Genomic DNA, 18,392 nt, shown 5'->3' on the forward strand with positions numbered 1-18,392 from the left:
TGTGGTGGGAGACATAGTTTTACTCCTCTGTGTGCGCGTGTGCGTGCGTCTGTCTGTCATAAATCTTTTTCGCACTCTAGTCAAAGATTTCTGATCCTGTCTTCACCAAACTTGAACAAAATGAGTTTGATGGTAAGTCCTCGGCCAAGTTCGATAACTAACCAAGTCAGCCCAGGCACTTCGGAATTATGGCCCTTGAATTACCGAGACTGGCCATTTTACTCTTGTCCGTGCTCCAAGTCGAACAGTTCTCATCCGATCTTCACCAAGCTTGAACAAAATGTGTTTGCCAATAATTCCTCGTCCAAGATTGCTAGCCAAATTGCCTCAGGCAATTCAGAATTACAGCCCTTGATTTACCCAAAATCTGCCTTTTTACTCTTCAAAGGTATATCTGTAATGAGTAAACAGTATATAAAAACTTATTATTTAGATGATTAGGCTGTTGTGGAAGACATGTGCTTTTCTCAAAAGCAGCCCTAGTATGTGTTGTGGTATTTAACATTTTGGTGTGTCACAACATGAAATCCAGTAAATATTACCCTACGAATAATGATTTCATAATAATTCTGAAATACAAAAAATAATTCTGAAATACAAAAAAAGTCTGGTTGTTTTATTATTAATTCCTGTGTAAGTTAGAGGTATATGCTTTATCCATGTTTTATCTGTAGATGCTCCATGGGCTGAGTTAGAGGGCAGTATGAGAACCAGTCAGGGTAGTAAAACAAGCAGTCTGGAACGTCAGGCTAGTCTAGGACATAGGAGTGCTGCGTCTGGTTCCCCTACAAGGTAATTTTTTTGTTTTCCTCAATGAATATAGGGGGCAGTATTAGAACCAATCAGGGCAGTAAGACAGTCTTGAATGTCATGGACAGAAGTGTTTCATCCCGCTTAAAGGTAATTGTTCCTTTGCATGAAATAAAGGAGCAAGGAAAACAACTTGAGTAATTTAGAATTGGTGTAATAAGGCAGTCTGCTTTAAACAGCTACCATTGATCTTCTGCAGGAAGTCAACCAGTTTTGACTGGATACAGGTTGCAATGTAATGGATTTATTGAACTACAGATAGCTTTGGTGCTTAAGAGATAAGATAGAATGAAAATCAAAAATGTCAAGTAAAACAAAACAGAATCATTTTGATTTTCAGAAGCAGCAACATGGATCGGTACCAAGCTGCAGGAAGTCCCTCAAGCAGTATGACAGGATTACAGACACAGCAGCAGGGAACCAGTCAGTTTCATGATTTGGGATTACCATTTCTACAGCCATATACAAGTTCTTGTACCCAGCCAGAGGGACTTCCACAACTGCCTGATACAAACATTCTGCCTCAGAAAAGTTCCCACCTTACAGACAGTGAAATATTCAGGAAACCAACTCTTCCTGCTCCAAAAGCAGCCAACTTTTCTAAGTCAATAGGTATGTTTTAGTGCAGGTCATCAGTATTTCTGTATGACTAATCAAACAGTTGAACATGCCTTAGTGGTGGCCTATATTAAACAAGCACATGCAGTCGACTAAATTCCCAAATTAACTTCCTGTTCTAATTACACTGTCACTTGCCTGAGGCACCAAGATTTTTGTTTAAAACATATCTGACTATATGTCTGTATTCTGTTATTTGTCTGTTGTTTTTGGGGTTTTTTTTTTCAAAGACTTCTGCTCTTTTTATGCCCCCACTTTGGGGGGAGCATATAGATTTGCTCTTGTCCGTCCGTCCTTCCGAGAATGTTGTGTCGCGCCTAGCTCCAAAAGTATCTGACATAGAGTCACAAAACTTTACAGGAATGTTGGTCAGCATGTGTAGTTGTGCACCTGGGGTTTTGTGTCCGGATTCATTCAGTCATGTAGAAGTTATGGCCCCTGACTGTAAAAATTGGTCATTTTAGTGTTGTGTTGCGCCTAGCTCCAAAAGTATATGACATAGAGTCACAAAACTTTACAGGAATGTTGGTCAGCATGTGTAGTTGTGCACCTGGGGTTTCGCGTCCGGATTCATCCAGTATTGTAGGAGTTATGGCCCCTGACTTAGTAAAAAATTGGTCATTTTAATGTTGTGTCACGCGTAGCTCCAAAAGTATTTGACCTAGAGTCACCAAAGTACAGGAAATCCGAATGTTGGTCAGCATGTGCAGTTGTGCACCTGGGGTTTCGCTTCCGGATTCATTCAGTCTTGTAGGAGTTATAGCCCCTGACTTAGTTAAAAATTGGTCATTTTAATGTTGTGTCGTGCGTAGCTCCAAAAGTATTTGACCTAGAGTCACCAAAGTTTACAGGAATGTTGGTCAGCATGTGCAGTTGTGCACCTGGGGTTTCGTGTCCGGATTCATTCAGTATTGTAGGAGTTATGGCCCCTGACCTGGCCCCTCACATATCTTTGGACATTATTAGTTACACTGCAAAGCTCTCGCCTGATATGGATTTTCGAGACAGCGTATATCCCGTATCCTGTCACCAACAAGCTGTAAAACGATTTTATCTTGCCGACTACCCTTTAATTACATGCTATAATCAACACATTTTGTAAATTAGCAAAGCTACTTACAGTGCAGACTGGAATCCTACAATCATTTGTTTGGTCATCATGTTTTGCTTATAGTTGTTTTACATCAGCCATAAAATGCACAATGACCTGTGTTTTGGTTAAATCACAAAACACAAAAGCTCATTTACACAGGTTATGAACTGGTTTAGATCAGAAACACTAGTAAAACTTTGTTCCATCGCTTCGAAAGTCACTAGATTTCACGATGTCACAAATGTCTTGATACTTCGGCTTTCATCCCGTTTCCTGTTAAATCATTTATCTTGCACGTAGATTAAATGATCCTACAACAAACTGCTGAGTAATGAATATGTCAGTTCCTTTATTTTACGATGATTTAACTTAAAACAAGATTTCAACGTGGGGCCTCCGTGGCCGAGTGGTTAAGGTTGCTGACTTCAAATCACTTGCCCCTCATCGATGTGGGTTCGAGCCTCACTCGGGGCGTTGAATTCTTCATGTGAGGAAGCCATCCAGCTGGCTTACGGAAGGTCGGTGGTTCTACCCAGGTGCCCGCTCGTGATGAAATAATGCACGGAGGGGCACCTGGGGTCTTCCTCCACCATTAAAGCTGGAAAGTCGCCATATGACCTACCATGTGTCGGTGCGACGTTAAATCCAACCAAAAAAAAAAATTTAAAAAAAAAAAAAAAAAGATTTCAACGTCCGTGTATCCCATACAGAGTTATTCCGCTTTTACGGTTAACTTTTGTCAAACTTCATGAGCCTCAACTTAAGTAGAATGAAATCGGCAAGAAAACACTAAATTTACTCTCGGAAACGATACTATCGCTGGAGCTAATAAATAATCTGACATGATTCAATTACGCCAGCAGTGTGGCAGCCATTTTGTTTTTATCAAAATTCATATCTGAAATATACTAGCAGGATATGGAATATATCCTGTCTCCACGTGACGTCTATTGACCAATAGAAATGCAAGAAACTTGTAGGAGCAAGATAACATTGAATATCTGTTAGAAAAATTAAATGTCCAAATCTTTGTTCATAATGACCACAGTCTTGTCCAAAAGTTGTAAAACAGTGTAAAATGTTTATTAAATTCAGTGCGGTAAAGTCAGAGTAAGCTTTTTTCATGGCAAAAAGAACAGTGCTGAAGGTTCTAAATAAATCTGTAAGAAGAAGATTGAATAGTAACAGAACATAGGTCATATTATAAAATATTTCTTCATTGGACTTCAATTTCAAAAGGACAGAAATTATAACTGCAGTGAGTCGGTATCATCAAGGATAATAGTATAGACTCAATGATTCCAAATAAGCAGAAATACCACTTAAAAGTCAAAGTCTGGTCATATCATAGTAAATGGAATATTTTCTCTTAATTTGAGGTACAATTTTGGATTGTTTATGTATAAAAATGATTTAGTTCCTCTCCCTTTGCAGTAAAGTCAAAGCAATCATTATCTCAGAGCAGTGGGAGTGATTCAAGTCAAAAATCGACCAGCTCCAGTAAGTCTGCAAAGTCCAGTTTTAGTGATCTGGAGTTCCGCACCTCGCTTTCCGGAAGGACGGAAGAACAAAGGGCTGGTCTCCGGCGGGTGCCAAGCTGCGGGGGTACAAGTGCCATGGATCTTACGGTCAATGATGAGGACTTTTTTGGAAATGGTTAGTTGAAATTTGTGTCAGATTGCTGACTATGTTTAGGAGTTTGATTGTATGGCAAGTCAATGTTCTCAGCAATACACTAGAGAAAATTATGTTCCATAATTATGTTTTATGTAAATCTACCTCTAAGTTCTGATGAATTTTTTATGTCTTGAGTGTTTAGATAAAATCAAGAAAAAGATTTTGTAGTACTCATACAAGCTTAAAATTCCTATTTGTTGTCAAACTAGTAACAAACATTATCTTTGTCATTGGCTATTATTTGAAAACTTTACTACAAAAAGTATGTTACAAAATCTTGTAGAAAACCAATTAGATGTATTGAAAGCCATTGACATGTGATCTGTATTTGTGCAGTTTTATTGATAATGCTAGGATGTAGAGCAGAGTTTTCTGCATGATTCGGTTTACTGAGTGGTTAGTGTCCTGCTGGACAGGCCTTTATTTCATGTCCATGTGATATTGATTGTTTCGTATATTTCAGCTGATGGTAATGCTATGCTGGATGCAGATGAAGCAGAATTTGAGGAAGAACATGTTATAAGACAGGTGAGGACTATGTTAAAATACTGTAAAAGAGGTGTTTTCTGCTGGAATATTATTTCTGCTATGTCAGCCAGCTGTGTCTGTAGAGCAGAAATTAATCAGGCAGAAATAATTCCCCAATTTCTTGGTAAAAAATTCTGTGCTTCTAATCTTGTTATTCATACCTCAAAAAGTATTTCACTGAGAGGATCGTTATTCAGCATGTCAGGTTGCGCTCCTGGTGTTATTTTGGTTCCACACAGCCAGACCAGCTAACCTAATTCTCGAAGGGGCATAATGGGTCTTCCTCCGCCATTAAAAGGTGGAAGGACTATTTATAGGGTATTAGATTTGTACCAAGAAATTTGCACGAGTTCTGCAGCGGAAATATTGCTAGACTTTATTCCGGGAAAGAATGAGTGCGAATCTAATAATCTTTTTATTACATGCACAAATTATTGTACAAATAATAAAAAATAGTTATTACGCCTGAGCGAAATTGAAAATATTGTTGTTAAAGAACTTTTAAAGCCGAGGACATACATGAAACTGACGTCACACACCCAATATGAATTTTGAATGTCAGTATGGAAAAATACTGATGTTTCAGGTTCCATTGAAACTTAACAGAGTTATTAAATGAGAATGTAATACAGGGTGGCCACCGACTCTGGAAAACAGGGAAAAGGTCTAAAAAAAATTCCCTGCATGGAAAATTCAGGGAATTTGAAAATTTTGAAAAAATCAAGGAATTATCAGGGAATTTTTCAAAAATTGAAAGAAAAAATTTAAAAGATGTATGATTATGTCTTGGCTACTGGTGGTTTCTCTTTTTCATAATAGTTACATTTATTTTATATAATACTTAGCAAAATCAATGCACTCACTGTTTGATGATTTTAAAACTGTTATTCATCAACTATAAGAGATATGTTTTTGTTTCTAAAATGGAGAGAAGCTAAAATGGAATTGAGCAACCATTGCCCCAGAGCTCAATTACTGATACATTGTACTTTGAAAGCAAGCAGAAGTTGTTACACAACTAAAAACTAAAATGAATTGAGTGACAGTACATTACTGACATTAACTAAATGTATACCAACATTTGAATCATGCATTAGAAATACCTGTGTATTGGTAGTAGTTGCTTGTTAGACTTTTGCTAGTTATTAACAAACATTAACATTAGACTTGGATAGCATAATTATGAAATGTATTTTTAAAACCATAAAATTAGCAACTTCATGAGAAAACTCTTTGGCGTGTATCAGTGCTATACACTGGGCACGTTAAAGAACCAGACTGTCTATTCGCAACGAGCTAGGCTAAGTTTGCCGGACAAACCTGTATCTGATTTCTGATCTCTCTGTCGTGGGGGCTTTGTCTCACTCTGTCTCTCTGGTCAGATCGCTCTGTGTCTGTACTAGTAGAGGATGAATTATGCGCCCTGTGTGGCTGCATTTGAACTATGTAAAGCCCATTTGAACGTGAAATTGATCATGAAAAGGGCGCTATATAAATCTGGTATAATAATAATAATAATAATAATGGAATCAAGACTAGCCTGTACATTCTGTGTAGTGTGATCAGGATCCATGTTGTTTGTTTGTGCACATTAACTGTAACAGCCATAGGTCTATAAAGTTAAAATGAACAGCAGGATGGTTCCTGATCAGAGTACAGGCCTTTTTAATCCATACTGACCACAAAGTCATTATGCTGGTGTCCCATGTCATGACTTGACTTTTAAACTCAGTTTACTAGAAAGATGAAATTGTTGTTATGAATGCAAAGAGGTGTTGACAGTTGTATGCTAATTTAGTGGACTAATTCATTTTCGAAGAAACTTTTATGTCAAATCTTGAAGACCACGATTTGTCTAGATTTAATATTTTTCTTTTTAAGTTAAAAGTTAAAACTGCAGGAAAAGTTACTTCCCACTGCCTCATATTAGAAACGAAAGTGCTGGATTGTTAATGTGTATACGTAACATCCTGTTTGATTTACTTAGTTGTACTAGCATTAATAGTGTTTTAAATTCAAAGTGAAAACTGCAGTTACTGGTAGTTTTGTGAGTATAGCTTGTTAGAAACCTGAATGGATGTAGAACATTGATAATGTTTAGAAAGTTATATATTTGTAATACTTAAAGGCTTATTTGTAACCTTCTGCTTTAATATGCAGTATGATTATGAAGATTGTAGTGTCTTTGTGGCATTGTAAAGGAGAATGTTAAAAATCAGGCTCAGTTCATTTACAATTAAAACATGATAACTGATTAAAGCTGTAATCACATTGTTAATTTGAATAATCAATGTTATAGGCAATAAAAGACACTAGAATTAGTATCACAACAAGTTACAAAATAAATAATGGTATGTACCTGTATGTGAAATGTAAGTCATTGCTGTTGAAGTACTGAAGTTTTTCTTTTTTGAGCTGTTTTGAGTTGTTACTTACCATGCTTACTACTCATACTGAAGTTGCTCAATGAGATCTTAAATTACCTATATAATTGATTATTCAAACAGTATTCTGAAAATAAAATAAATAATGAATATATTTTCAAAATATAATAAATAAATATAATTTCATATGTATATAAAATAGATGTAAAATAAACAAGTTTATTGGTGGAGAAGGTATGGCTAGAAGGGAAGGATGGAGGCCATAATATTACTACATTTATATTCACAATTGTTGCTACGCAAAAACAACGTATCAGGGAAACTGACTATCCTGTCAGGGAAAATTCAGGGAATTATCAGGGAAATTTACTTCAGAATTTTGGTGGCCACCCTGGTAATAATAAATGCTATTTTCACCTGTAGTTTAGTCTTGAATACAAATGTTTTTATGGTTCAGGATGATGCCATGGTTGATACAGGTTCTCCAAATGATTCCTGGGCATACCGTAGCATCATGACTGTGGCGCGACCATCGTGGCTTGAAGGTCCAGAGGAGGAGGAAGAGGTCTGTGTTCGAATCTCTGTTGGGACGTTCATGAGAGGTCGGACTGAAGCACTTGGGAGCCTAGATGGTGATGGTTCAAATCCCAGGGTAAAATAATATAATTTCAATTCTAACACAACCCAGTTTATTTTCCTACTATCTAAGAAAGCTGAAAACTGTGCATTATTATTCAACAATTCATTTTTCTGACGTCATAGCATTAGATTGCATAGCGGTGTGCTGGAAAATAATCTATTTGTTGCCTTTTGTGAGCTTGGTAAATTTTGTAGAAGGTTTTGGGAAATATTCATGGAAATATTGGCCACCTCCTGTTTTCATTATATATTTTGGAGCTATTTGGTGGGTTAAAGTAGTTGAAAACAAGAAATGGGTAACATATCTGTACCTTTATATTTACATTTCAGCCGGATTTTGGCATGAATGTTAAAAGTCCACCAAAACCAAAGAGCCGCCCTGCCCGTCTAATAGAAGAAGATGAGGAATCTGTGTTTGAATCAACACGCTCATCAGGAGTAGGGCAGTATGGAAATCGTGAGTATGATAGTAATTGTGTAATAGTAATTATATGCTTTAGGTTTTGTTACCTGTATGATTAACATTGGTCTTGGGTTTGCACACCTGATCTTTGTTTGGTGGCTTTGAATCACTTTCATCACTTGTCCCTCATTGAAGTGGATTCAAGCCTCCCTCGGGTTGTTGAATTTTTCATGTGAGGAAGCCATCCAGCTGGCTTACAGAAGGTTTGTGTTTTTTACCCAGGTGCCAGCTTGTGATGAAATAATGCACAGAGGGGCACCTGGCGTCTTCCTCCACCATCAAAGCTGGAAAGTCGCCATATGACCTATAATTGTGTTGGTGCGACGTTAAACCCAATAAAATGAATAAATTGAATCACTTGCCCCTCAGCCAAGTTGCAAGGGAATTGGCTTGAGTTATCCAGAGCTTTGAGTGATTCAATGTTGAAAATTAAGGAAAGCAACTTTGGATCACTGGAGTCGGCTAAAGTGATCTAGACGTCAATGCCTGAGCAATCAGTTTTCACTGTACTGTGAATTTATTTAAGTTTTTGGTAAGAAATTAACTGGTTCCTGCCGTAAAATTTTTATGAAAGTTAAGTGAATTTGTTTTCAAAATTTAAAGATTCATGGTGATTTAATATTGTTGGTGGGCATAACCTTGTAATCCACATAAGTACGATATTTTTAGCCTGTGAATAATGAGAACTTACAAGTAAATTAAATTTAACAAGAAATGATGCAGCTTGTTTAACCTTTTGTAGAAACTCCAGCCCGTTCACATAGTGAGAAGGAAGAAGATATAACTCTTACAATGGACTCTTTGTTAAAGACACCCAAACCTCAGTCTCCACTGACAGTGAGTGCCCTAGATGTCGGAGAGCTTGGTATTAAAACTATGAACGGTACCATGGGAACAGGTGATTCAAGTAAGTTACATAAAATAATTATTATTCTGTTTCCATGCTGTTCTGTGGGTATAGTCTTACAGAAAAAATATTTCTTTCTTGAAATTACCTCTCATATTTTAAGGGGAAAGATTGCCTAAAAATAAGTTGATTTTATTTGAAAGTTATCGGCCAGCCATTGATAACACTTCAAAGAATTTTAAAATTGGACTACTATTGAAAAAGATATGGCTGTTGGAAATTCAAGAAAATAGCAGACGATTGAGGCTTCAATTTTTTTTGTGTTTATCATGTCATTTACACACTGCAGAATTAATTATTTTACAGATACATTTAAGATAGATTAAATTTCGTAATCTAGTGTTTGAAGATTTGGAGCAAAATGATTTCTTTCCCTCTAGTTGGAAAAAAGAAGGGAAAATATTTTACGTAATGAAAAAAAAAAATGATCATATTATAAAAGTAAATTAAATCTGCCATTTTGTTTTATGTTGCCATAGAATCAAAATCACTGCCACCTTTTAATAGAAATTTGAAATGTTCATAAATTTCTTGTATCTAATTCTCTCACTGCCTATAATAGTTTAATAAAACCTTTTGAAATGTTGCCTTTCCCTTTCAAATAAAAATATGTATAAAACCAGTCATGTATTGTGGGCATTGTGCCAAAGGTTTCATCTCTTTTATTGTAACTGTTCAGCACCAGACTTAACATGTCTTTATGATAAGAACTTAATGATGATTGTATGCTTTTGTCTTTTTTGTACTGAATGTCAAATGGGTTTTTGTTGTGACAAATTTTGAACAACTTCATGAAATTCAATGCCAAATGGGTTATTTTAAATAACTACGAATGCCAAATGGATCTTTTACCAAATTTTGAACAATTTTTTGAATGCCAAGTTGGAATTATTGTTTGGAATTTTAAACAATTTTTTAAGGAATAAAAGTTCAGTTTTCAGCCATAGACTTTTCAAGTGTTCTTTAATTGCAGCGAAGTTGAGTATGGGTGAAATCAGTATGATGTTGAAGGCTGCTGACACCAAAGCTTCCCAGTTCCAGAACATGTATGCTTCTAAATCAAAATCCAAGCCTGGGTTTCAGTCGACTTCAGGCAGCAGTTCCACAGTGCCGTCAAGCGTGCCATCGCCAATTTCAACAATGAGTAAAAATTCACCAACAAAAACATCGCAATTTCCGGTAAGGAAAGGATCTGATGTAAGTCGGAGTTTCCGTAAAGTCACAAATTCTGATACTTCCTTGTTAAAAAATAATTCCAAACAGAAAGAAAAAAGTACTGATTCTGGATTCAAGAGTGGTTCCCTACATGACTCACTGAGGACAACGACAGAGTTAGAAAGTCAACCAGCAGAAACAAATCAAAATGCGTCGCCACGCTCACCAAATCAAAGTTTTTTGAGTGACGATATTTGGTCATCTCCCAATGCATCCAATTACTGTCCTAGTTCTAGTGGGATAATGGATAGATTAGACAAATTTAAGTTCACCGATAGTGCTGGAGTATTTCATACAGAATTGTCTGACGATTTGAAAGAAAGGTTGAAAAGTACTAAATCATTGAGTTACACGGGTAATAGTGAATCTTTGAAACATGATAATTTTGCACAAAAGGATAGAGAAAAGACACCACCTCCAGATGGCCAAACCAATAGGGATAGTGATAAAATTTTAACGAATGTCAGAGGAATTACCCCACAGCTGACACGTAAATTTGGAGATAATTTTAAAACAGATACGAGTGATGCTAAGTGTCTTGAAAGTACGGGTAGGCAGACTAGGAAGGGTGCATCTAGAGAATCACCCGTCCATGATAAAAGGTTACTTGATCGAGATATGGAATGGTCACGCTTGGACGGCACTGACATTGACCACGGGTACATGCCTGGTCATCATATTCCGGATGGTACGGAATATAGCCAAAGATCTGATTACGCTCATATCAACCATAAAGGAGAGTTGAGAGAGGATGTTGCTGGTCTTGATGACGTGGGGCTTGCTGAATCTCGCGGTTTTGATATACTTAAGCATAAAGATTCAAAACCAAATGATCTCGATACTGAAAACAGAGTGCATAAACACAAAGCTGACAAAATTGCTAGTGCTCAAAACAGACTGTCGGCAAATTTAAAGCCAACACAAAGTAAAAGTCCAATGATAAGGACAACTGGTGGTAGTTCAATGAAAACTCAGACTGTGACTCAAGCTCAAGGTAGAGATATAAATGATGACTCAAAAAATACAGAGACACAGACTAAGCAAAGTGCTGAAAAGTTGGAGAGCTGGACTCAAACTTCTGTAGTGCTAGGACAAAGTGAATCCACACAGTCAGATCCGACAGAGCATGTTAATATTCCTCATAAACAGAATAGTGCACCACACAGTGACAAGGATAAAACTTTAAATGTGTCTGGTATTCCGCCACAGCTGCCAGTGTCAAGCTTTAAGCATAATCTCTTGCCAGAAAATCAGTCAGCAGTGTCTGAAAAACCACATTTATTGACGAAACAGTCATTAATGCAGACTGATTTTGCTCAAGAAAATCTCAGGAGAGACTATAGTGTACAGGTGATGGACCGTATTTATTCTAGAAATAGCACTGTACATCAGGAAAACTTCCAAACAATGAATGCCACAACGTCAGACTCGTATTTCTGCAAGCCTGGTAGAGACTCGCTAGAATCCAACACTGACTGGCAGTATTTGCAAGGGAGAGAAACCCTAGATACTTTAGGTGAGTAACAAGAATATAAGTTTTAGGTTAATTTTTTTATGCCGCCAAAGGGAGGCATATTAGTTTTCAACTGTCCGTCCGTTCGTTCGTTCGTTCGTTCGTCACAACGTTAACTTTTTGCATGAAGGCACTTTACTCACGAACCACTGCACCCAGGACCTTCAAACTTCACGTGCTGATAGTACTTATTGAGTACACGACCCCTACTGACTTTGGGTCACCAGGTCAAGGCGCTGCGGGGGCATTTGTCACCATTAGTGACAGCTCTTGTTCGTTTAGTTATTTAGTTAGCATTTAGAGAGATTTTCAATACAATATTGAAATATTTGAAGTTTGTGGGCTTGACATTTCAAGCTTTGGCCAAAATGACTACGGGGTATTTCAGTTTGTAGATTTTGACTGAAGATGAAAATGACTGGCAGTTTTATTTGTTCCTTTCGATCTTATCTTGTGGATTGAAGCAAACGCAAAATCCACAAAAACAAGTCACACAGAATATTAATGATTTCACAGTTAGTTATATATTTTATGTATTTGCATACACTAATAGAAATAAATATGATGAAATTAACAGTTCGCTATTTGGGACATTTTCCTTAAAATAAAAGAAAAGAGTTTTAACATTCACTCTAATTTGATTGGGTATTGGCTTAGATTACAACTTTCATTTCTGATAAGGCCAAGCAGATGAGTTAGGGCATTCATTTCAGGAATATTTCTTTGAACAGGAAAGAATTTCCAATTAACATACTGTATTATTGAACAGTATTTACAAGCTCTAAATTACTGTGATTTGGGTAGTTACACAGCAGGTATGATGGCGCTTTACTTTGAATTTTGTATTGATGCTACATACTTCTCTTAACTTAGGCCTTGATAATCGACCCTTATCAGCATCTTGAGTGATATTTTACAGGTGGAGATTTACCTAGGTTAAGTGATATCCACTCAAACTACTCAGATTATTCAGCATTTAAACGACAAGCATCAGCTCAATCAACACCGTATCCGCAGGGCGGACCCATGTTTGAGAGACTGTGTGGTCTAGGGGGAGGGTCTATGTACTCTCAGACCACACTCATGGCTACCCCGAGTGGTATGCAGTCCCAGCTCTCTACAGGGGCTCTCTCTGCCACAGATGGAAACTTAGCTAGACACCTTCCTGACAGAACTCCAGGTAAGTTCGTAATTCATAGTCACAAACTGCAAGTTCTTGTGCATTTTGTATTGGAAATTAGATGTAATGTGTAAACCCAATTTTACTTCATGTTTTCTTCAGTGAAAAACAACGTGTATCTGCGAAATTTTGACTGAAGAATATGACGTTTGCAAAGTATAGTTTAAATTGTTTTAAATACCAGTGGTGGGCAGAAACTATCATTTTGTGAATAAAGAACAAAAGGGCTGTTTAGTTAAGGCACTAATTCCTGCATGTGGATTAGGAAGTTTTAAAAAGAGCATAAATTGTATTTTATTGTTGGATTTTGATTTCATTTAACGATGCCACAACAGAGTTGACAAAAAGCATTCTCTTTATATTAATGATTTCAGAGTATATTTATGTCTCCCCCCACTCTTGGGGAGACATATTGTTTTTGCCCTGTCCGTCCTTCCGTCCGTACGTCACGCTTCATTTCCGAGCAATAATTGGAGAACCATTTGACCTAGAACCTTCAAACTTCATAGGGTTGTAGGGCTGCTGGAGTAGACGACCCCTATTGTTTTGGGGGTCACTCCGTCAAAGGTCAAGGTCACAGGGGTCTGAACATTGAAAACCATTTCCGATCAATAACTAGAGAACCACTTGACCCAGAATGTTGAAACTTCATAGGATGATTGGTCATGATGAGTAGATGACCCCTATTGATTTTGGGGTCACTCCGTCAAAGGTCAAGGTCACAGGGGCCTGAACATTGAAAACCATTTCCAATCAATAACTAGAGAACCACTTGACCCACAATGTTGAAACTTCATAGGATGATTGGTCATGAAGGGTAGATGACCCCTATTGATTTTAGGGTCACTCCGTCAAAGGTCAAGGTCACAGGGGCTTGAACATTGAAAACCATTTCCGATCAATAACTAGAGAACCACTTGACCCAGAATGTTGAAACTTCATAGGATGATTGATCATGAAGAGTAGATGACCCTATTGATTTTGGGGTCACTTCGTCAAAGGTCAAGGTCACAGGGGCCTGAACATTGAAAACCATTTCCGATCAATAACTAGAGAACCACTTGACCCAGATTGTTGAAATTCCATAGGATGACTGTACATGCAAAGAAGATGACCCCTATTGTTTTTGGGATCACTCCGTCAAAGGTCAAGGTTACAGGGGCCTGAACATTGAAAACCATTTATGGTCAATAACTAGAGAACCACTTGACCAACAGTGTTGAAACTTTGTAGGATGATTGTCATGAAGAGTAGATGATTCCTATTGATTTTGGGGTCACTCCGTCAAAGGTCAAGGACACAGGGGCCTGAACATTGAAAACCATTTCCGATCAATAACTAGAGAACCACTTGACCCAGAATGTTGAAACTCCATAGGATGATTGTACATGAAAAGTAGATGACCCCTATCGATTTTGGGGTCACTCCATTAAAGGTCAAGGTCATGGGCATGAACATTGAAAACCATTTCCGGTCAGTAACTTGAGAACCACTTGACCCAGAATGTTGAAACTTAATTGGATGATTGGTCATGCAGAGTAGATGACCCCTAAAGATTTTGGGGTCACTCTGTTAAAGGTCAAGGTCACAGGGGCCCGAACATTGAAAACCATTTCCGGTCAGTAACTTGAGAACCACTTGACCCAGAATGATGAAACTATATAGGATGATTGATCATGCAGAGTAGATGACCCCTAACGATTTTAGGGTCACTCTGTTAAAGGTCAAGGTCACAGGGGCCTGAACATGGAAAACCATTTCCAATCAATAACTTAAGAACCTCTCGACCCAGAATGTTGAAACTTCATAGGATGATTGTTCATGCAGAGTAAATGACCCCTATTGTTTTTGGGGTCACTCTGTTAAAGGTCAAGGACACAGGGGCCTGAACATTAATAACCAGTTCCGATCAATAACTTGAGAACCACTTGACCCAGAATGTTGAAACTTCATAGGATGATTGAACATGCAGAGTAGATGACCCCTATTGATTTTGGGGTCAGTCTATTAAAGGTCAAGGTCACAGTAGCCTGTTCATGTAAAATCATTTTTTAGAAATAACTTGAGAACCACTTGATCTACAATGTTGAAACTTAATAGGATGATTGGACATGCAGAGTAGATGACCCCTATTTATTTTGAGGTCACTTGATCAAAGGTCAAGGTTACAGGAGCCTGAACAGTGGCTTGAGAACCACTAGGCCAAAAGTGTTGAAATTTAGCTGGATGACTTGACATGCCAAGTAGATGATCCCTATTGCAGCCAACCATCAGTGTCTCTTCAGGGCCCTCACTCTACTTTGGGGGAAGGGGTCCGCAGCCCTCAGGCGGGGGAATTTTCGCGTCGTTTTAGCCAAAAGGGGGAATTTTCATTGCCTTCAAAGAATAACATACTATGTAAGAACTATAACATGTATAACTCTCATTACACTAAAGTTGTTTCTTTTTGTCAACATACTACTGGTAACTGCAATTAAATCATGTCAAGGTCAGCTTTTCAGGGGACAAGCTATACTGTTATTAATGAAACTTCGACAAACTTTATCTAAAACAAATACATTTATCATTACACATTTTTTTAATTAATTTATATTTTAGTTGTCTAAAAGTGGGTGGGGTTTGGTGCCTTTGCGTTTTATTATAAAAAATGCTTCAAAATAAGGGCTGCTTTTGCAACAGTGATCATATTTTTCTTAAAAGCAGACTTTCAAATGGCTTTTTATTTAGATTTTACAAAAAAATCTTGTAAGAAATGATGAAAATGTCCGAAAATCACGGTCGCGAAAACGGGTGACAAATATGGAAAATGAAAGTAAACATTTAAAATTCTTGATGAAATACCTGTTTTAAATTTCTTTTTTTTACCATACCTATTCAATACTTACAATTTCTGCTTATTAAAGCATTTAATTTATTTGGGCCAAACAAAGCCTCGGCAATGATAATAAATTTTCTATAGACCGTAACGGTTCACCGGCTCACATAATCGTTCAAGCAAACATAATAATGATTTCAATTATCCAATTTGTGCAAAGACGATAATCTAAAGCTGCATTGTTTATCAGTTAGTTTTTACACATTGATCAGTAAACACCTTTGATAATGACAGGGATTATTGTACTAAATATAAACCGTGAGATGACCACGTGTCAATCGGCGTGTGGCGTGATTGACATCTGTTAGCAGCTAATTAACATATGACGCTCCGCCTACTGCCATAAATCCGCGTATGACGGCGAACAATATTGAAATTGATTGTGATTTTGATTGACAAGGGGCAGAACTTTCGAACTCGAGACGCATCAAACAAAATTTCCGCGACGCACAGAGCATATTTTGTGCGGGTCAAATACCAGTTTTTCTCGATTTTCGCGGATCAAAAACCTGGGAACTCGGGTCAACCGAATGCCCAGTAAGGGGGAATTTTTTTCTCTGGAGGGGGAAAAAAGGATACTATTTTGGCGGGGGAAGCCCCCGATATTCGGCGGCAAAAACGGCCGATCAAGGGCCCTGCTCTTGGACTTCCGCTCCTGACCTCTATTGACTTCTTGCCTATAGGACTTTGCATTGGGGGAGACATGCGCTTTTTTACAAAAGCATTTTCTAGTTGTATATGTTTTTCAGCTCCTGCCACTCTGTGTCCTGTGGAAGCACCTGGTGTACTCAAGTTTTCTGAGGTCTGTTGTGTAGGCATCTCCAAGAAAGAACTCCTACCATTGAAGAACCCAACAGATAGATGGATGGAATGTATTATACAGGTTGGTCTATGGATAGAATAGTGTTTTGATTTCTGTAAAAAAATTGTGATTGATTGAAGAGTTAAAGATAAAAAATAGCATACCATATAGAGCTGTTCATACTTAAAGCCAGGGTGTTACACAATTAATCCTCCAGTATTCTGAATGGTGATGTGAACTGTACACATTATGTCTGAAGTATTTTGCTTGTAACTGATGATCTTTCCTTGCCCTCTCAAAATGATGTGTAAATGTATGTGTTGTTAAGAAAGGAATGTTTTGCAGGAGCCTTGAACCTTGGAGCAAAGGCAATGGGTTAGAAAGTCTGTTATTTTCAGTGGGCTTCTGTGTTGAGAGTACATGTTACTAGTCTAAGTGTTTCAGCACATAGCATCTGGGGTGAGCTAGTGTGATCACTCATTGTTGGTCTGGCATCCATCCATAGACCACACTTCCCATCAGATAAAATCCACTCTGATACCATTTGGTGAAAGTTGATGAAACTAAATCTGATGGCAGGATGTTCCTTGGATGGTCCTTTTCCAAAGTTGTTCAACAGTTCTGCTTGGATGTGCAAACAGGCCGCCACAGCTAAAAATAGAAAAATCTTCAAACAACATCTTATCTGCTGGTCTGATTTTAAAACAGTGTGGTAAACCTCGGTTTTGGCCGTGAAGTATTCTGATTTTTGTAAATATCTAAATAAATAGTTTTAGATACCAAGTTCTTTTAACATACATTAAAGAATACATTATGACGGAGCTTTGCTGAAAATTTGGACCTTAACAAGCAAATATTGTTCGAGCTATTCCCAGAAATATACCTAAAAAACTCCTGACTTCGAGAAAGTTTATCAACAGAAACCATTAAATGCTCTTAAAGTCATATTTTATATTTTCTGGTGCCATTTCTCATTATATATGTTGTAAATATATGCCTTTATGTCTATGCAAAATTTAGGGACATGAAATTTTGTAGTTTTAGAACAATTTTGGAAAATGCCCTTTTGTCTGCAATTTCTCTAGTCAATTCCTTAGATGGCTAGAGCTGGCCAATTAGAAATATTTATTAAAAATATTTAAAGAAGTTTTTCATGAAGGAAATTTTACTGCCATGTCAAGAATGATGTTTTTTAGTTGTGGTAAATTTTATAGATTTTTTATCAGCTTTGTTCTCTGGTAATCCTTAAAAATGGCCCTTTAAAGTGAGTGTGGAATTTTGGCAGCCATATTGGATTTTGGGGACAAATTATGCAATTTCTTTGACACTTAATTTTATCATTTTAACAGAGTTATCTGTTATTTAAAACATATTGTTATGATGTAGTTTTTTTCTGTAGATTATGTTTATGTTATTTGTTTTTGATGACACTTATTCTAATTCTTGTATTAGATGGGGAAAATATTGAAATTCCTTTGAAAATTATTAGCCAATCAAAATGCAGCAGTCAGGCTCCCTGTCTATATAAGGAAACAGAATGTAGGTCAGTTAACTTTACACTTTTGGATCTTAAAGCAGCAACATCTTTTTGGAAAGCTTAACTGGTAAAATTATTTCTGTGGATATAAATTAGAAATTTGGACTTAGAATTATTTAAATATTAATTAATCAATTTGTGAATAGAAAAA

At 37.2% G+C, this 18,392-nt stretch overlaps 1 protein-coding gene across 2 annotated transcripts in view; it reads left to right on the forward strand.

Annotated features, from left to right (window-relative positions):
- The window catches only part of LOC123548511 (uncharacterized), a 71,107-nt gene that overhangs the window by 25,422 nt on the left and 27,293 nt on the right, over positions 1-18,392 (forward strand). For both annotated transcript variants that reach the window (XM_053546328.1, XM_053546329.1), the window contains exons 15-24: positions 675-792; positions 1,151-1,422; positions 3,956-4,177; positions 4,662-4,726; positions 7,568-7,762; positions 8,080-8,206; positions 8,955-9,119; positions 10,093-11,850; positions 12,767-13,027; positions 16,652-16,785. In XM_053546328.1, coding sequence (XP_053402303.1) covers positions 675-792; positions 1,151-1,422; positions 3,956-4,177; positions 4,662-4,726; positions 7,568-7,762; positions 8,080-8,206; positions 8,955-9,119; positions 10,093-11,850; positions 12,767-13,027; positions 16,652-16,785 — 3,317 coding nt within the window. The remainder of the gene's footprint in view (positions 1-674; positions 793-1,150; positions 1,423-3,955; positions 4,178-4,661; positions 4,727-7,567; positions 7,763-8,079; positions 8,207-8,954; positions 9,120-10,092; positions 11,851-12,766; positions 13,028-16,651; positions 16,786-18,392) is intronic.

Source organism: Mercenaria mercenaria, chromosome 6 (genome assembly GCF_021730395.1).
Source record: "Mercenaria mercenaria strain notata chromosome 6, MADL_Memer_1, whole genome shotgun sequence".
Classification (NCBI taxonomy): Eukaryota; Metazoa; Mollusca; class Bivalvia; order Venerida; family Veneridae; genus Mercenaria; species Mercenaria mercenaria.